At 41.3% G+C, this 17,214-nt stretch overlaps 1 protein-coding gene across 2 annotated transcripts in view; it reads left to right on the forward strand.

Moving 5' to 3' along the window:
* LOC126354701 (venom carboxylesterase-6-like) overlaps positions 1-17,214 on the forward strand; it is a 201,424-nt gene that overhangs the window by 14,403 nt on the left and 169,807 nt on the right. Inside the window, exon 2 of one of the 2 annotated variants that reach the window (XM_050004520.1) lies at positions 14,958-15,101. The exons of the other annotated variant lie outside the window; for it this stretch is intronic. Coding sequence (XP_049860477.1) covers positions 14,958-15,101 — 144 coding nt within the window. The remainder of the gene's footprint in view (positions 1-14,957; positions 15,102-17,214) is intronic. 2 annotated transcript variants of the gene reach the window in all.

Genomic DNA, 17,214 nt, shown 5'->3' on the forward strand with positions numbered 1-17,214 from the left:
CTATAAAGAGAGTCACTCTACAAAACCATCCACATTCCAGACCTAACCATATCTGTTGGTACATCTTCTGCAGCACGTTGGCCTATTCAGGGTAAAACGCAGGGTGAGATGTGTAAATTCTGCTGTTAAAATCGGCGAATAGTTACTGAGCATTTTAAGACAAATAAGAAATATAAATGGGAATCAACATCACGCTTTTTAGACGCAATTTATTTTAATAAGCCGTTGTGGAAACAAATCAAATGGTTGAAATGGCTCTGAGCACTATGGGACTTAACATCTGTGGTCATCAGTCCCCTAGAACTTAGAACTACTTAAACCTAACTAACCTAATGACATCACACACATCCATGCCCGAAGCATGATTCGAACCTGCGACCGTAGCGGTCACGGGGTTCTAAACTGAAGCGCCTAGAACCGCACGGCCACACCGGCCGGCCGTTGCTGAAACGTCCCCCTCTTTTCCACATCTATAATTAGCTAATTTTTATTAACTCTTACAGAATTCTCGTTTAAGTCGGCTTATATATACACTCCTGGAAATTGAAATAAGAACACCGTGAATTCATTGTCCCAGGAAGGGGAAACTTTATTGACACATTCCTGGGGTCAGATACATCACATGATCACACTGACAGAACTACAGGCACATAGACACAGGCAACAGAGCATGCACAATGTAGGCACTAGTACAGTGTATATCCACCTTTCGCAGCAATGCAGGTTGCTATTCTCCCATGGAGACGATCGTAGAGATGCTGGATGTAGTCCTGTGGAACGGCTTGCCATGCCATTTCCACCTGGCGCCTCAGTTGGACCAGCGTTCGTGCTGGACGTGCAGACAGCGTGAGACGACGCTTCATCCAGTCCCAAACATGCTCAATGGGGGACAGATCCGGAGATCTTGCTGGCCAGGCTAGTTGACTTACACCTTCTAGAGCACGTTGGGTGGCACGGGATACATGCGGACATGCATTGTCCTGTTGGAACAGCAAGTTCCCTTGCCGGTCTAGGAATGGTAGAACGATGGGTTCGATGACGGTTTGGATGTACCGTGCACTATTCAGTGTCCCCTCAACGATCACCAGAGGTGTACGGACAGTGTAGGAGATCGCTCCCAACACCGTGATGCCGGGTGTTGGCCCTGTGTGCCTCGGTCGTATGTAGTCCTGATTGTGGCGCTCACCTGCACGGCACCAAACACGCATACGACCATCATTGGCACCAAGGCAGAAGCAACTCTCATCGCTGAAGACGACACGTCTCCATTCGTCCCTCCATTCACGCCTGTCGCGACACCGCTGGAGGCGGGCTGCACGATGTTGGGGCGTGAGCGGAAGACGGCCTAACGGTGTGCGGGACCGTAGCCCAGCTTCATGGAGACGGTTGCGAATGGTCCTCGCCCATACCCCAGGAGCAACAGTGTCCCTAATTTGCTGGGAAGTGGCGGTGCGGTCCCCTACGGCACTGCGTAGGATCCTACGGTCTTGGCGTGCATCCGTGCGTCGCTGCGGTCCGGTCCCAGGTCGACGGGCACGTGCACCTTCCGCCGACCACTGGCGACAACATCGATGTACTGTGGAGACCTCACGCCCCACGTGTTGAGCTATTCGGCGGTATGTCCACCCGGCCTCCCGCATGCCCACTATACGCCCTCGCTCAAAGTCCGTCAACTGCACATACGGTTCACGTCCACGCTGTCGCGGCATGCTACCAGTGTTAAAGACTGCGATGGAGCTCCGTATGCCACGGCAAACTGGCTGACACTGACGGCGACGGTGCCGTGCGTGTGATCATTGCTTGTACAGCTCTCTCGCAGTGTCCGGAGCAAGTATGGTGGGTCTGACACACCGGTGTCAATGTGTTATTTTTTCCATTTCCAGGAGTGTATTTCCGAATACTCGTATATATATATATATATATATATATATATATATATATATATATATATATATGTGTGTGTGTGTGTGTGTGTGTGTGTGTGTGTGTCTTTAATATCCTTATAGCTTCATATCTTTAATTTATTACGAAATATATTACTATCTAATCTCACCTGAACCACGTCTCGTTGCTTAAACTCGTGTAGTACCATCGGGTTAACCTGACAGAAACACCGATAAAAAATTTTTACTATTTCACAGGCAAAAATCTCACATAACGTATATATGATATTACTGTTTTGTTTCATTTTGGGCCTCTTCCTGTACAAATAAGTTACTTTAAAAAAGAAATTGCCATTATTGTATTAATTAGCTGACACAGATTGACTGCAGAAATCCCTGAGATACAAGTTTTTAAAGAGCTAGAACGGTGTCTACATTAATCAAAAGGCAATCAATTCCAAGGTAAGTCAAAGAAAAACAATCGGAAAAGCCAGTCGATTTTCAACAGAGCACTCAAAGAACAGAAGAGAGGAGGAAATTAGTAAATATCGCAGGCCTCGCAATCATGGAGTCGCCAGGACTTATTTTTTACGCCAGTCGTAAGGACCTGACGACTAGGACTGTTCGGAATGACCTTTTCCCCTGGCTAGACCCAAAAGCGTGTTCGCCAAGTCACTATTGGTTTCAGTCAGTTCGTACAAATATCTTGATGTAACAGTTTGTGGGAATATGAGACAGGTAAAACGTGTGGCAGACTTCGGTTTATTGGTAGGATATCGGCAAAATACAGTCTACCGTTGACACAGCTTAAAAAAAGACTCGTGCATTCAACCATAAAACATTATTTAAGTGTATGTGACCCATAGCAAACAGGACTGACGTGGAATAAGGTACGTATGAGAAGATCTACAGTACGAATAATCACAGGCTTCTTTGACTCAGGGAAGAGGGTGAAGAAAATATTGAAATAGCAGACTATTGAAAAATCGAGGTCGTATATTACAGGAATGCTTTTTTACGAAGTAGGTAAGTATTATGTGAGAAATCTAGGAATCTACCACGGCTCCCACGAATTGCTGCCGTCGGCACGGTGTAGGTAAGAATAGACTATTTAAAGCGCACACAAAACCATTTAACCAGTTTTTCCCGCCCTCCATAGCTGAACGGAACAGGAATAAATCGTGAAATTGGTACAATGCGGTTCACAGCGATTTGCAGATATAGGTGCAGATGTCGTCGTCAGAATGTTAGCTTAGGTCCGCCTTGGAAGCTACGCGGTCATCGCGGAGTCTTACTAACCAAAAGGGTTCGAATTCATTGCCCCTGTGCGGTAGGAGATTTTCTCTCTTGGGGGACTGGGTATTGTGCTACCTCGCATCGTCGTAATTGACGTTCCACTTTTAAGATGGCTGTATGGGTACGTCCTGAAAGCCAGTCATTGAAACAAAATAGAAAAAGTGCCAATCAGCTTATGGGAAACAACGACGGTGGTGGAGCCTTGCATTAGTCGCAGATGGCGCCCTCTGGATGGTGCCTTCTGGTTCCTTGCCTACGCTGGCCAGGACGGAGAATTAAGTTTCAGATTTGCACAGCTGTCACCTTTGCTGTTGTTGTGGCATACTCTAGGTATGGTAATGAGCTAGTATTTGAGTTTCCTTTGTTATATATCTTATAGTCACTCTGAAATAGAGGAGTTATTAAGTAAAGAACTCTCGTTTCTTTTGCCAATAATTTTATTGTGCAAGTTATGTTAATTACTTTCCAAACAAAAGAGAGTTTCTTCGTGAAGGTATAGGTCATAGATAACCTGAAGTAACAAATCACTAAGGAATTTCCAGGAAAATCATATGCCAAGCTAATTTTCATTGGAATCGTGTTATTTTAGGTAAACCGAACTCAAGCACGACAAAAGAAAGCCGCGAGTAAGATCTTTCCTTGCGTGTCTTGCTTCATAAGTCAGGCTAAGGATCAGAGATGGAGCCATAAGTTCGCCAAGTTTCGTCTAAATGTATATTTCTGTATATCTAGTCAAAAGATTACGCGTAAAACAACGGTCAACTGATTATAAACTTGGATAGTCGCGTACACCCCATTACATTTGAATATTATTTGGTAGTAAATGTGTTAAACATATTTCCCCTTTTAGAGGACGGGAGTTTTATACAAACGACTAACGTAATTACTACATTACTGATTTCGGTAAGGTTCATGGAGGTTCACCTATATATTATGAACAAAAAACGAATCATTTTCTCCGCAAGTGACACGTATCATAACATTTTTATTTGTATTTTCTGCTAATAGTCTGTTTTATTTGTTTTACATTTAACTTATCATAATGTAACACGTTACGATCGTGTTCTGCCCATCTCCAGCCATTTAAGCATAAAGAAGAGTGTTACTTAAAAATAAATTGTCTTGAACTAGGTCAAACTGTTCGTTGCTGGAGAAACTATTGGGGTATTTGGTGACAGGGTGACAGTAGCAGTGGTAGGCCAGTGTTCAATGATGTCTTCCGTTCGCGTGCAGCTGTCTTTCGTTTTTTGTTAAGACTGACGTTACATGTGTGGGATGCAGATAGATTTACATCATTCCTTATGTGACGAAAACTTCGTGATACACTTTTATGTATGACAGTTTTTCGCCTACGTTTCTGGCGTCCCAGAACTTCGTATTCCATCCTTGGTACACAGACAGAGCTGTTGTGTAATGTTACACTTTATGCTGTTTATTTTTTCACTGTTTTTCGATTAACTTACTGCACAATTTTTGCTATATATATGTCAACACTGTACACTATACAATATGGCGGCCTTTAAGCGTGGGTAAGTATCTATTATCTCATTTTGCAGTTGAGTCACAATACTGAAAGTTTAGCTATGGTTTGTTTACTTTGGCATATCTTATACCTATCGTATAAAACTAACTTAAGACTACCGAAGAGTTCTGACTTTCTGGAACAGGTTACCTACCTAAGAATAGTATTTCCAAATTTTGTCTCCTGAATAAAAATTGCAAGTTGTCCCTAGATATCCATTTTCTTTTTGTTTTACTTTTCCCGATTTTGTTAAAAATTTCGAGGTTTTCTTCCAATATCAGAGGATGGCCAGTTTTTTTTTTTTAAATTTGTATTGTTAATGCAAATTTGTTACCTTTATACAGTTTGTATCAGTCTACATATTCTTCAAGACGAGTCCTCAATTTTCTTTTTGTTTGGCCTATATAAAAATTGTACTTGGCTGCAGGTAATTTTTAAAATTCAAGATGCATCAAAATCTGTATCTGACGATGTCATATTGAGAAAAAGCTTCATACGAAGGTTATTGTTAGTGTTAAAGTTGATTCAACATCTGTGTTTTTTGAGAAGCCTTGCTAATTTCTCAGACGTTATACCGAGGCACGACATTTCTACATAGTTAATTTCTGGGATGCTTTGAGTTGTGGGCGTAGTTTATTGCTTTAGTACAGATCATTTTATGGTTTCTGTTTCTGGTTGGAATTCTGTATGTTGAAGCGGAAGTTCCTATGCCCTGAATAACATTGATCTACATGTAGCTCTCTTATGGGAGGCAGTTTGTGTAAAAGAGTATGGTATAATGGTGTCTGTACCAGTAGGTTTTTCGTAAATACATCCAGGTTCCAAGGCCACCATGTCATACTAAGTGCAAAGTGCTTATATATAAGTGGAAAAAAATTGTGCAGTGAATTGCATCGAAAAATAGTGACAAAATGAAAGTACAAAGTGTAAGGCTATACAGCAGCTCCGTTAGTGTGCGAAGGATGAAAATCCAAGCTTTGGGACGCCAAAATCGTAAGTGAACAAGTGTCATATGAAAAAGTGTACAACACAATCTTTCAGTATAATAACTGGTGCAGAACTGCCTGCTTCCCACACAGGCTGTGGTGTCAATCGTTATAAACGACACACAGGAAACACAAAGAGAAGACATCACAACAATTTCTGGTCGATCAATACCTCTCCCCCTCCCCAATCTCCAAATTCCCCAACAACCTCTCCACCAGTGCACAGTAAACAAGAAGATCTGTTTAAATATAGTTTAAGATAACTTATTTTCAAGTCAGAATTAACTGTGTACATAAACGCGTGAAGATAAGCATAATGTTCTCGAAACGCATTTCGTTATGTTAATAAACGTGAATAAAACTGGTAAGATAAGATAAAAATAAGTAATTATTCCGCACTCTCATGGTTCCCAAACGTAGTCTGTGTGGTCACAATTAGTAATATTACCCAAAGAATTTCTTTACATCTAAATCTACATCCATACTCCGCAAGCCACCTGATGGTTTGTGGCGGATGGTACCCTGAGTACCTCTATCGGTTCTCCCTTCTATTCCAGTCTCGTATTGTACTTGGAAAGAAGGATTGTCGGTATGCTTCTGTGTGGGCTCTAATCTCTCTGATTTTATCCTCATGGTCTCTTCGCGAGATATACGTAGGAGGGAGCAATATACTGCTTGACTCTTCGGTGAAGGTATGTTCTCGAAACTTTAACAAAAGCCCGTACCGAGTTACTGAGCGTCTCTCCTGCAGAGTCTTCCACTGGAGTTTATCTATCATCTCCGTAACGCTTTCGCGATTACTAAATGATCCTGTAACGAAGCGCGCTGCTCTCCTTTGGATCTTCTCTATTTCTTCTATCAACCCTATCTGGTGCGGATCCCACACTGCTGAGCAGTATTCAAGCAGTGGGCGAACAAGCGTACTGTAACCTACTTCCTTTGTTGTCGGATTGCATTTCCTTAGGATTTTTCCAATGAATCTCAGTCTGGCATCTGCTTTACCGACGATCAACTTTATATGATCATTCCATTTTAAATCACTCCTAATTCTACTCCTAGATAATTTATGGAATTAACTGCTTCCAGTTGCTGACCTGCTATTTTGTAGCTGAACGATAAAGGACCTATCTTTCTATGTATTCGCATTACATTACACTTGTCTACATTGAGATTCAATTGCCATTCCGTGCACCATGCGTCAATTCGCTGCAGATCCTCCTACATTTCAGTACAATTTTCCAGTGTTGCAACCTCTCGATACACCACAGCATCATCTGCAAAAAGCCTCAGTGAACTTCCGATGTCATCCACCAGGTCATTTATGTATATTGTGAATAGCAACGGTCCTATGACACTCCCCTGCGGCACACCTGAAATCACTCTTACTTCGGAAGACTTCTCTCCATTGAGAATGACATGCTGCGTTCTGTTATCTAGGAACTCCTCAATCCAATCACACAATTGGTCTGATAGTCCGTATGCTCTTACTTTGTTCATTAAACGACTGTGGGGAACTGTGTCAAACGCCTTGCGGAAGTCAAGAAACGCGGCATCTACCTGTGAACCCGTGTCTAAGGCCCTCTGAGTCTCGTGGACGAATAGCGCGAGCTGGGTTTCACACGACCGTCTTTTTAGAAACCCATGCTGATTCCTACAGAGTAGATTTCTAGTCTCCAGAAAAGACATTATACTCGAACATAATACGTATTCCAAAATTCTACAACTGATCGACGTTAGAGATATAGGTCTATAGTTCTGCACATCTGTTCGACGTCCCTTCTTGAAAACGGGGATGACCTGTGCCCTTTTCCAATCCTTTGGAACGCTTCCTTCTTCTAGAGACCTACGGTACACCGCTGCAAGAAGGGGGCAAGAGTGAAAGCCGGCCGCGGTGGTCTCGCGGTTAAGGCGCTGAGTCCGGAACCGTGCGACTGCTACGGTCGCAGGTTCGAATCCTGCCTCGGGCATGGATGTGTGTGATGTCTTTAGGTTAGTTAGGTTTAAGTGGTTCTAAGTTCTAGGGGACTGATGACCACAGATGTTAAGTCCCATAGTGCTCAGAGCCATTTAGAGTGAACCTCAACTATAGACATCACAAACAGTTCAAAAATTTGCTCTTTGAAAAAATATATCATTGTCCGATAAAGAAGCAAATTTCCCCTGCTACAAGGACCAAGGTTGACTGATTAGTTATGTATGACTATCACCGCCACAGTAAAATACTTGTCTCTTTGCTTTTCAGTTTCTGGAAACGTTAATGATGTATTGTATGAAATATCTGTCACAATGCTACGACCGTGTGCTATGCGAGAACCCTTGTCCAACAGTTTCACTCTCAGTAAAGCATCCGAGTTTCCATAAGCACTATTCTTCACTGTTTTGGTATGTCAAAGAAGCTCTCACTTCTACCAAGTGACGCTCAATGAAACGCTATGAACAGGAACGTAGGTGGGACTTTAGAATCCCGTACATTTCAGTAACAATTAGATCAGAGCAGGGAATCAGTTTAACAAGTAGGAAATAAATGTGAACGGTCATCCATCTCGACATTTGTGAAGAGTGCTTAGTGGAAACATGACACAGTTAAACACCGATAATCCAGCCGGGATGATCATACGAAAGGCGAGCACAATACTTTAAAATACAGTGTCACCTAGTTTTCTGTCATACTCTGGAGAACCATAGCAGCTTAGGTTTGTCATTCAGGTACTTTTGTTCAATTATTTCCACAAGAAAAACTAGAAGCAACTACACTGTTTCAGTCTGAACAAAATATTTTTTGCCCTTTAGGCGAGGTCATTTTGAAAATAAATCCTTTCCATGGCGCCCTCAAGAAGACCAATGAAGAGACTGTCGGAACTTAAGTTTCAATAGTGTATATAGTTTCCAAAAGACGCGTTCCAATGCACAAAATTGACATCGATTGTGGAAGTCTTGGCACTTATAACATTGTCAGCCTGCAGATAGCGTTCATTTCGTGACATACAGCTAAACGGAGAATACTGAAATTATAGAGAAGATTTCCTATATCAATGTACATTCATGCTAGAGAATTTTCAGCTATGCAATTCCAGCTGTAATTTGTTTACTGTTTCGTTTTTTTATAAAATGTTGCTTTGTATCAACATCACATGCCAGCTGAAGGATATTATTGCAAATCTTTTGTTAGGTAATAACTTAGTTTTATGTTTTTTTTAGTTGATGAATAAATCTTTGATCTCAGTTGGTTTCTATCATGTATAGTTTTGTCCCAATCCAATCACTAACCAAAACACATGTAACTCGAACGAAAAATAATTATTCAATTTGAACAAGTACTTTACTGTAAATATGAAACACGTCTGTGTTCCATATAAGCTATGTATCCATTGGCTTACGTTTAGTTTCTCTTTCGTCCTTAAAGATTTTTCTGCGATGAATTTCCTGATGTACGTCTCGGTAAGGAACTAACTGAGTTTCCTGTGACCCTGATACCATCACTTTGATGTCTTTATGAAAGAGCTCATCTTATCCTTTACCGACATTAATCACGTTATCAGGGAAGAAACCAAGGTGACAGTTCAAAAAGTAAAAGTTGAGGCTCATCAATCAGCAGAACTTCTTGAAAATTTACGGCATGATGGCTACAATAGTAATATAATGTGTCTTCTCTTTCTCTACTGATTAAGAACTTTGTAAGAAATCCCATTTCGCTCCAATTTTAATTTTTTATTCCACGTTGGAATAAATAATCATTTTCCTACTGCCAAATTTAATAAACATGCCTTCTTTCAAATTCTTTTATGACACACGAGGAAACTTCTCGCAGATATACATTGTCCATATTTTGTTAAGGCTTTCACGGACTATTTCGCTTTATTTCATTAGGCCCAACCTGATGTCAAGAGGTAGTATCAGAATATTTTAGATCCACAACGTTCTTTCATAAAACATTTTTCTCTCGAAGACTCAAAGATAATGTGACTTATTATCCCATTTACTTCATATTATTAATTGGAATAGTGGTGTAAACTCGGGGTAGACGGCCACACGGGGAGAGCCGGTCAACGCCCGTAGTTCTTCCACGATCCGCTGCACGGGCTGCCGGTCAGCTGGTAGTTAGTTACTAAGTTAGTGACTGTTGCTGCACCGGGTGACTCTTTATTTCAAGCAAAATTAAGTAATTTCGATTATTTTAGTTTTCATTATACCATGAAATTATGCAATATGCCATAACCTTTCAACTGAAGCATAACTTTAGTTTTAGGATTGTTTATGTCTAACTGTACACCGGTACGTAGATTTTGTTTGGGTTTACGTCCACCATGTTTGATGAAGCGCTATGACCATACCATCATCGAGATGAATGACCATCCCATAATCGAGTTATAAATTAAATTTTGATGGCATCGATATTTTTTTACAGACGTCACGGAAAGAAGAAGGCTATAAAAATACTATTAATTAACGAAACAACGCTGGTTATTCTGTGAGAAAAGCTTCCATGGAGTTTAATATTCCCAGGAAAACTCTCGAGAGAAAATTAAAAACGAGCTGTGATTCCAAAATTGAAGTGGCTCGTAGTTCTTGTTTGGGTTCAGCTAAAGAGTTACGACTTGTCCACCACAGGAAATAAAATGCAGACCCATGGTTTTCCCTTAACGAGGCTCTGTGTACGTAATCTAGCTTATGATTTTGTTTTGAAGCTTGGCCTAAAATATAAATGTCGTAACGAAAAGGAAAAGCAAGTTAAGATTGGCTACAACAATTCTTATCTCGACTTTCAGGCCTAAGAGTGCGAAAATCTGAAGACATATCTTTGGCCAGAGTCCACGGAATGAATCGTGATGAAGTGAAGGAATATTTCAATTTGTTATCAACCCTGATGAAAGAAACCGGGAACTATATTTAACATGGATGAGACAGGCCTTCCGTTAAATAGACGTCCAGCTGCTGTTACAGCTGAAAAGGGGTTAAAAACAGTTCCTGCCATTTTTTTCTTCTGGAAACTGGACACTATTACAGTAATTGAACGCTGCAGTGTTAAAGATATGTTTCTTCCTCCTTCTGTGGTCAACAAGGGAGTTAACAAAAAGAGAAAGGAGTGGGAGGACAACGTACCAGCGGGAAGTAAAGCTGTCGTGTTAAACAAATCTGCCTACGGTAATGCTCGGATCTTTTCTGAATGGCTAAGAGATCACTTTGTGCCCTGCTAACTTCTTGTCACAGTTACGCTGATTTTGGAAGGGCATACATCACACTCTAGCTCCATACAGATATTGAGATTTGCCGAGAGGAACAGTATCAATTTAACATGCCTCTCCAGCCATACTACCGTTCAACTGCAATCACTGGACTGATCTGTCTTCAAATCTTTAAGGCTGTATGTTGACAGTGCCGTTGGAAACTGGCAAAGTAATTACCCACGTTGGAAGCTAGGAAGATTTCAATTTGGCAGACTAATAAAAGACTGTCGGGGAAAAGCTGCAACACTAAGAAAAGGCCATCTCTGGATTCAAAGCAACATAATTCTACCGGTTAAATCCCGATGCAGTTTCAGATCACGTTTTGAAGTGATCCAGATAGACTCACAGGAATTGAAAACATCATCTTATCTTATTCCACGAAGGTACTTCGTCAGCTTTGACACATTGCTCTGCTAGAGCAGGTGTCATCGAGTCATCTAGCCAGAAATCTATGAAAGAGCTCTGTCACACAAGCCGCAATCCACCACTAGCTACATCGAGTCTACTTCAGCAGACTAATGTGGTTAAAAATCACCTGAAAGAAGAGCAATGTCACATGTACCAGGACTTTCTACAGGACGAAACGAACGGCCTGTTTGACCTGTGATTTCAAATGAAACGAACCAAGTCACTACTACAAAAATTCCGAATAATATTTCAACTTTTTCAGCTAGATCAGAATCTCAGACACAAATGTAGGCCTAGAAAAATTAAAGCTATAACCATGACGTAAAAAAATATACAAAGTTAAAATTGAACTTGACGCAAAATGAAATAAAAAAACAGCCCTATTGACAATAAAATCCAGTCAAAAGGCTCGGATCAGGAAAGTGAAACGTACTTCAGACAGATGAAGTACGCTACAAGGAAGAGTCAAGTGAAGAACTTCTTGAAGAATAAAACAACTGCGTTGGACGTGGGGGGGGGGGGGGGGGGGGGACTACTCAAAAAACAGATAACACCTGTAATGTGGTTCAGTACATCAGGTGTAAGCGTTGGTTACGTGAATTGTGCATATCATATGTTGATCAGTACAATCTATGTGGTAATGCAGTTTAAAAAAAAAATCTAAGCCTGTAAAGTAAAGTTAATTGAGACGATTTCTCATTATTTCTTACATAAAACAGGTATGTTCCTACGAGTTAATAAAAATGTTAGAAAATTCAAGAATTGTAAAATGCTTTTTACAAATGATGTTCTTCTTAAGTTAAAAATTAAGTGTAATTAATATCTTTACAACATATATTTTTTACTTCAAACTATTCAATATAAGATTTTAATGTGTTAAAAGTTTTTATAATTTTATATTTGATTTTAAATTGTTTTGTCCGATGCCCATCAATCCCTTGCATGTCTGGCCATCTAACCCTGATGCTCGGATAAGATGGCCACGAATTATATATATTTTTAATAACTTTTAGCTAGCATCAAATCTGGTACGTCTTTGTAAACGAAGTCGACTTTTGTTTTTTATGAACTGAAAAGACAACTTATGGAAAGTTTCAGATTTTTTTGTGTGCATTATGTTGTGAAACTTGCATTTGATAAAGTGATGGCCGTGCGCAGGTCTTTGTACAGGGAGTTTCTGCTTCATTTGGGCTCAACCATTCCTTTCTTTCCCTTATGTTAGCTTAAAGATACAATTTCTCGTCACCAGCAACGATACAGGAAAGGAATGGTGGACACTGTACACGTCCCAATTAGTGACGAGCAAGTAGAGATGCTCATATGGCCACCCGCTGATCTTTATGAATTTGGTTTAGAGCACGCGGTACCCATACAAAAGAATTTTGACCTTCACCAATGCATGCATGTGCCGAACGATGGTGGAATGATCACAGTTTACGACATTTGCCATTTCTAAAGTACACTTATGTACATCAATGCTGGTTAATGTGTTCAAACAAACGATCTTCATTAAATCCTGAAGGTCTTCCTTAAGATGAAGAGTCACCAATGTGAAAACGATTCTTAAAACGTGAAGTCCATTTTCCTGCCGCTCTCTGTCCAGTGGCACTATCCCCATACATGACGTAAATGTTTCTGGCTGTCTCGACTGCGACCTGGTGGTAGTCAACGGAAGGCACGCTTCGGTTACGATTGTGGATGGGGCCGTAATCAGTTACTATTCGTTGCCTTTTACAATGACACACAATTTACTTTTCTTAAAGCAGTAATTCCAGACTCAATAATAAATAAAAAATTCCACACGTTATTAGTGAAGGAACGAACGACAGTGTAAATAATAGTGTTTTCAGTGAGTTACAATTTAGTAAATACCCATTAAATACAAATACAACAGATAATGTTTTATAAGCAAGTCACTGTGATCTGGGCAGAAGCCTTACACGCCAGAAATGGCAATAAATTAAAAATTTTATAAAACTCGCTGCAAGCTACAAATTACTGATACTGAAATATTCAAAGACAAGTAGCCACAAACACAGCAGATGGCTTAGTGCTAAAATACAAACACCAATTAAAATTTTAAGGCAAGTGACCACAATCGCGGCTGAAGGCCTTTCACGCCAGGAATGGCAATAAATGAAGAATTTTGAAACCTGCTGCAAAACAGCAAATACAATAGCAAAAGTTAATTAAAAAAACAAGCAACTGATTCAGATGGTGCTTCATCAATCGACCTCTGAGATGGTCTGGCAACAAAACTTTGGCGAACGATGAGATAGGCAGCCAAGAGTTGCATTCACTTCACAAGATGGTTACTCAGGCAAGTGGCAGCCTAACGAATGACTAATGATAATCTTGATGAAGCTACCTGACGCCCAATAAGACAAATAAAACGGTGGAACAATACGTCAGAGCCGGAACCGGCGGTGTGCGCTACGTCCCCAGAATACTGAGTTTAGAGCGCCCGGACCGAGAAAGGAGTCACTACCAGATTTCCGTCAGATTCCACAAACCCGAAAATCTGAACACATAAGTAACAGTACAGAACACCAGATAAACTAACAGTGACTGAAGCCCCTCTCGATTTGGGTGCAAGGCAAAACCGAAATGTAACCAACCAGAATCAGCAACCACACGTCAGTGCGGAAACAATGGCAAAGCGAGCCAAAACCAAGTACCAAATGAGTGACATCAAATTCATTAGGCACACAAACGCACACTGAACTCACTGTTACAACTCTGACGACAGTTGGCAGAATGAAACCAATCTCTTCACTGTTTTATTAATTCACAGTTGAGTTACCACACCTGCTAATCACTAAGTCAAGTGCTTTTAACGCAGTAGGGTGTTCAGGTACTAAGCGCGATGATAATCTGTCACAACATCAAGTACGTACTACAGGGCCCACATGGGTGACTGACTCCACTCTACTTGGATTGAAATGCATTCATCTTAAAGCTTTGTGGATCCGGTTTGTGACGAGGTCGTGCACTCTCGTGACCACAGCCGTTCCGTTGGGCAGTCCAAGCCTGCCAACAGCGTCCCAGCGTGTTCGCGCACACCACGGACCTGGCTCCTCCTGAATCCCCAACTGAACTGGTCCACTCACGCGACCCTGAGAAACCACGACGTCGCGCCAAAGATAGGGCAAAAGTGACTACATATCGATAACCACCGCTGCTGCCACTAGTGGACAGGCAGCGCTTGCGAAACCGTGTGGCGCCAGTCAACAAAAGAAGACAAACAATCGCAACCATGCCAACCAAACGATACCGTCTGAGCTCCAGCAGAGGGCGGAAACCTACAAACAGCAACAACGCGAGCTGAAGCATGGCTCAGCCGCTGCTGTCAGCTCTTTATTGAACTAAAAGAAAAAAAAAAGTCCCGATTTCTCCACTTGGCACTCCATTTTCTAGTCTCCACAGTTAGACTCACTATCTCGTAATGACTATATGTGAACTCAATTAGCAACAGTGAACTACAAATAACAAGTGACAATCGATAAATAAACCCAGAACGACCAGAATACGAACATGCAAAACCAAAACGCACGAACTTACGCACCAGTACAAATTACAATAATATGTTTTTCATCAGTGACCTGTGTAATACGATGTTCTTCAATCTTTGTTGCAGAGTCCTCAGCCTCCGGATACGTGGACACACATTCGCGATGCTACGACTCCTGGGCCAGTATGCACGCAGTACGCATTGATAGTACCGGGACCGCCTCTCTCTGGCGCTGAGGACTGCCTGTATCTTAACGTCTTCACCCCACAGGTAAGTTTTCCTTCGTTTTGTACTCTATATCGTTGTAGGATACCGCAGTATTAAAGTTTATTAAAACTACAACGCGTAGAAAGAATGTCACGGTTCAAATCAACCTTAGTGTATTAAACAGTGTACCAGCTAAGAGTGACTACGACTGCAGAGAGATTGCGTCTACGCAGGTACGGCAGCGTTCCCCCTTCCGCGACCAAAAATGGACAGCGTTTCGTCAAGCATCTTCGGTGGATAGTTGTCGTATAAATTGGAACATTATGAACAAACGCCATTTTGTAGCATGCTATATCAGCATAAGAGTTAGTTTGATGGGACACAGCAACCGATATCCTTAAAATAGATTTACTTTACTGTGACTTTCTAACTGCGGCAGCGATACGTGCATGGATCCATCTGATGAACGAGAATTGTAGCAGATACAAGCAGGTGTTACAGCTCGGAATAAGTGACATCTTCTCCACATGGTATTAATGGCCGGTATAGTTTCCTTCACACCGTAAGTTTGTGTCTCGACCCATCTGCTGCCTACTCGAATAGTGGAACGTATGCCATTACATCGGTTTCCGTTGTCGAGGAACTGGAGAAGCATCTGAGTGTAGTTTGGCTGTAAATTCCTCCACTGAGGAGTTGTTACACTCAATGTACCCGCGCGGAGTGGCCTCGTGGTTAGAGTTTCCATGTCACGAATAGCACTGCCACACCCGCCGGAGGTTCGAGTCCTCCCTCGGGCATGGGTGTGTGTATTGTCCTTAGCGTAAGTTAGTTTCAGTAGTGTTTGAGTCTAGGGAACGATGACCTCACCAGTTTGGTCCCTTAGGAATTCACACACATTTGAACATACTCAATGAGGTGATTCCAGTTTTCACTGCAGTGCACCAAATAAACCAACACGAGGGTCAAATATGAAGGTCAGTGGTCTCCGCACCAGTTCCTTCCTAAGATCATAGAACACTATAGAATAAAATCCCAGACTACAGATTTTGCTTTCAGCTGTGGTACCCCACAGAGGTCTTATTTTTCTCGAACCCCAGAGATATCCCAGGAGACCTCCTCCATGTTCTCGCAGTTTTGTGGCAGAATAACTTCGTAAAATCCTACAGTCTTCAAGCCACATCTATCACACTGAGATTTTGTACCTTGAGTTCCACCTCACAATTTTCAAGAGTCCTAACATTAAAATACCTCATCCGACAGAAAACCCCCAACAAACTAAAACTACTAATCGGCCGAGCAAGGCTACTGCATCCCTCCATTGTCCACTTTTACTGTTCGCCTCATTTACAGATTGAATAACACAGGGAATAGACTGAAACTTTGTCTCACACCGTTGCCAGTAAGTGCTTGTCTCTGAAGTCGTACGATTCTCATAACTACAGGCTGGTTTCTGTAAAAGTTGCAGATAGCCTTTCTCGTCTCTGTATTCTGTCACTGCTACCTTCGGAATTGCAAGTGCATTCCAGTCAACACTTTCGGAAGCGTCCTCCAAATCTACAAATGCTTTAAATAGCATTCCTGCAAAGAGTATAAGTATTGCCTCTCATGTTCATACATTTCTTATGAACCAAAAGTGATTATCCCCAAGGCCGTCGCCTACTGATTTCTTAATTCTTTTGCCAATAATTCGTATTAGTACCTTCCAGCCGCGACTTATTAAACTAATCGTTCGTTAATATTAGCAACTGTCATTGCCAGCCTTTTTTGGAATTGGAATTATTACATTCTTCTTGGCGCTGGCGCTAGTATTTCACTTATCTCAGATGCCTTGCATTTGGTGTGAAATGTTTTTATCATAATATCTGCTCCCTAAAATGATAATAATTATGAGGGATGGTGTCTACTACAGGTGTGTCGTCTCTTCTTCGGTTTTCCATTGCTCTCACATTATTCTCACAGCAACACATGTTCATTACACCTATCATCTCTCATCTTTCCATAATATTGTCTTGAAGTAGGTTTTGTGTATAATATTTATAAATATTCATGTATTCCTTCCACTTACAAACTTCCCATTATTTACGAAATAGCTATTTCGTATTAATTCGGCAGCTCCAGGCCGTCGAATCTCAATAAATATGTCCTTGCTGGAAGGAATATACGTAACGTACTGATG

The sequence above is a fragment of the Schistocerca gregaria genome, chromosome 3 (genome assembly GCF_023897955.1).
Source record: "Schistocerca gregaria isolate iqSchGreg1 chromosome 3, iqSchGreg1.2, whole genome shotgun sequence".
Lineage (NCBI taxonomy): Eukaryota > Metazoa > Arthropoda > Insecta > Orthoptera > Acrididae > Schistocerca > Schistocerca gregaria.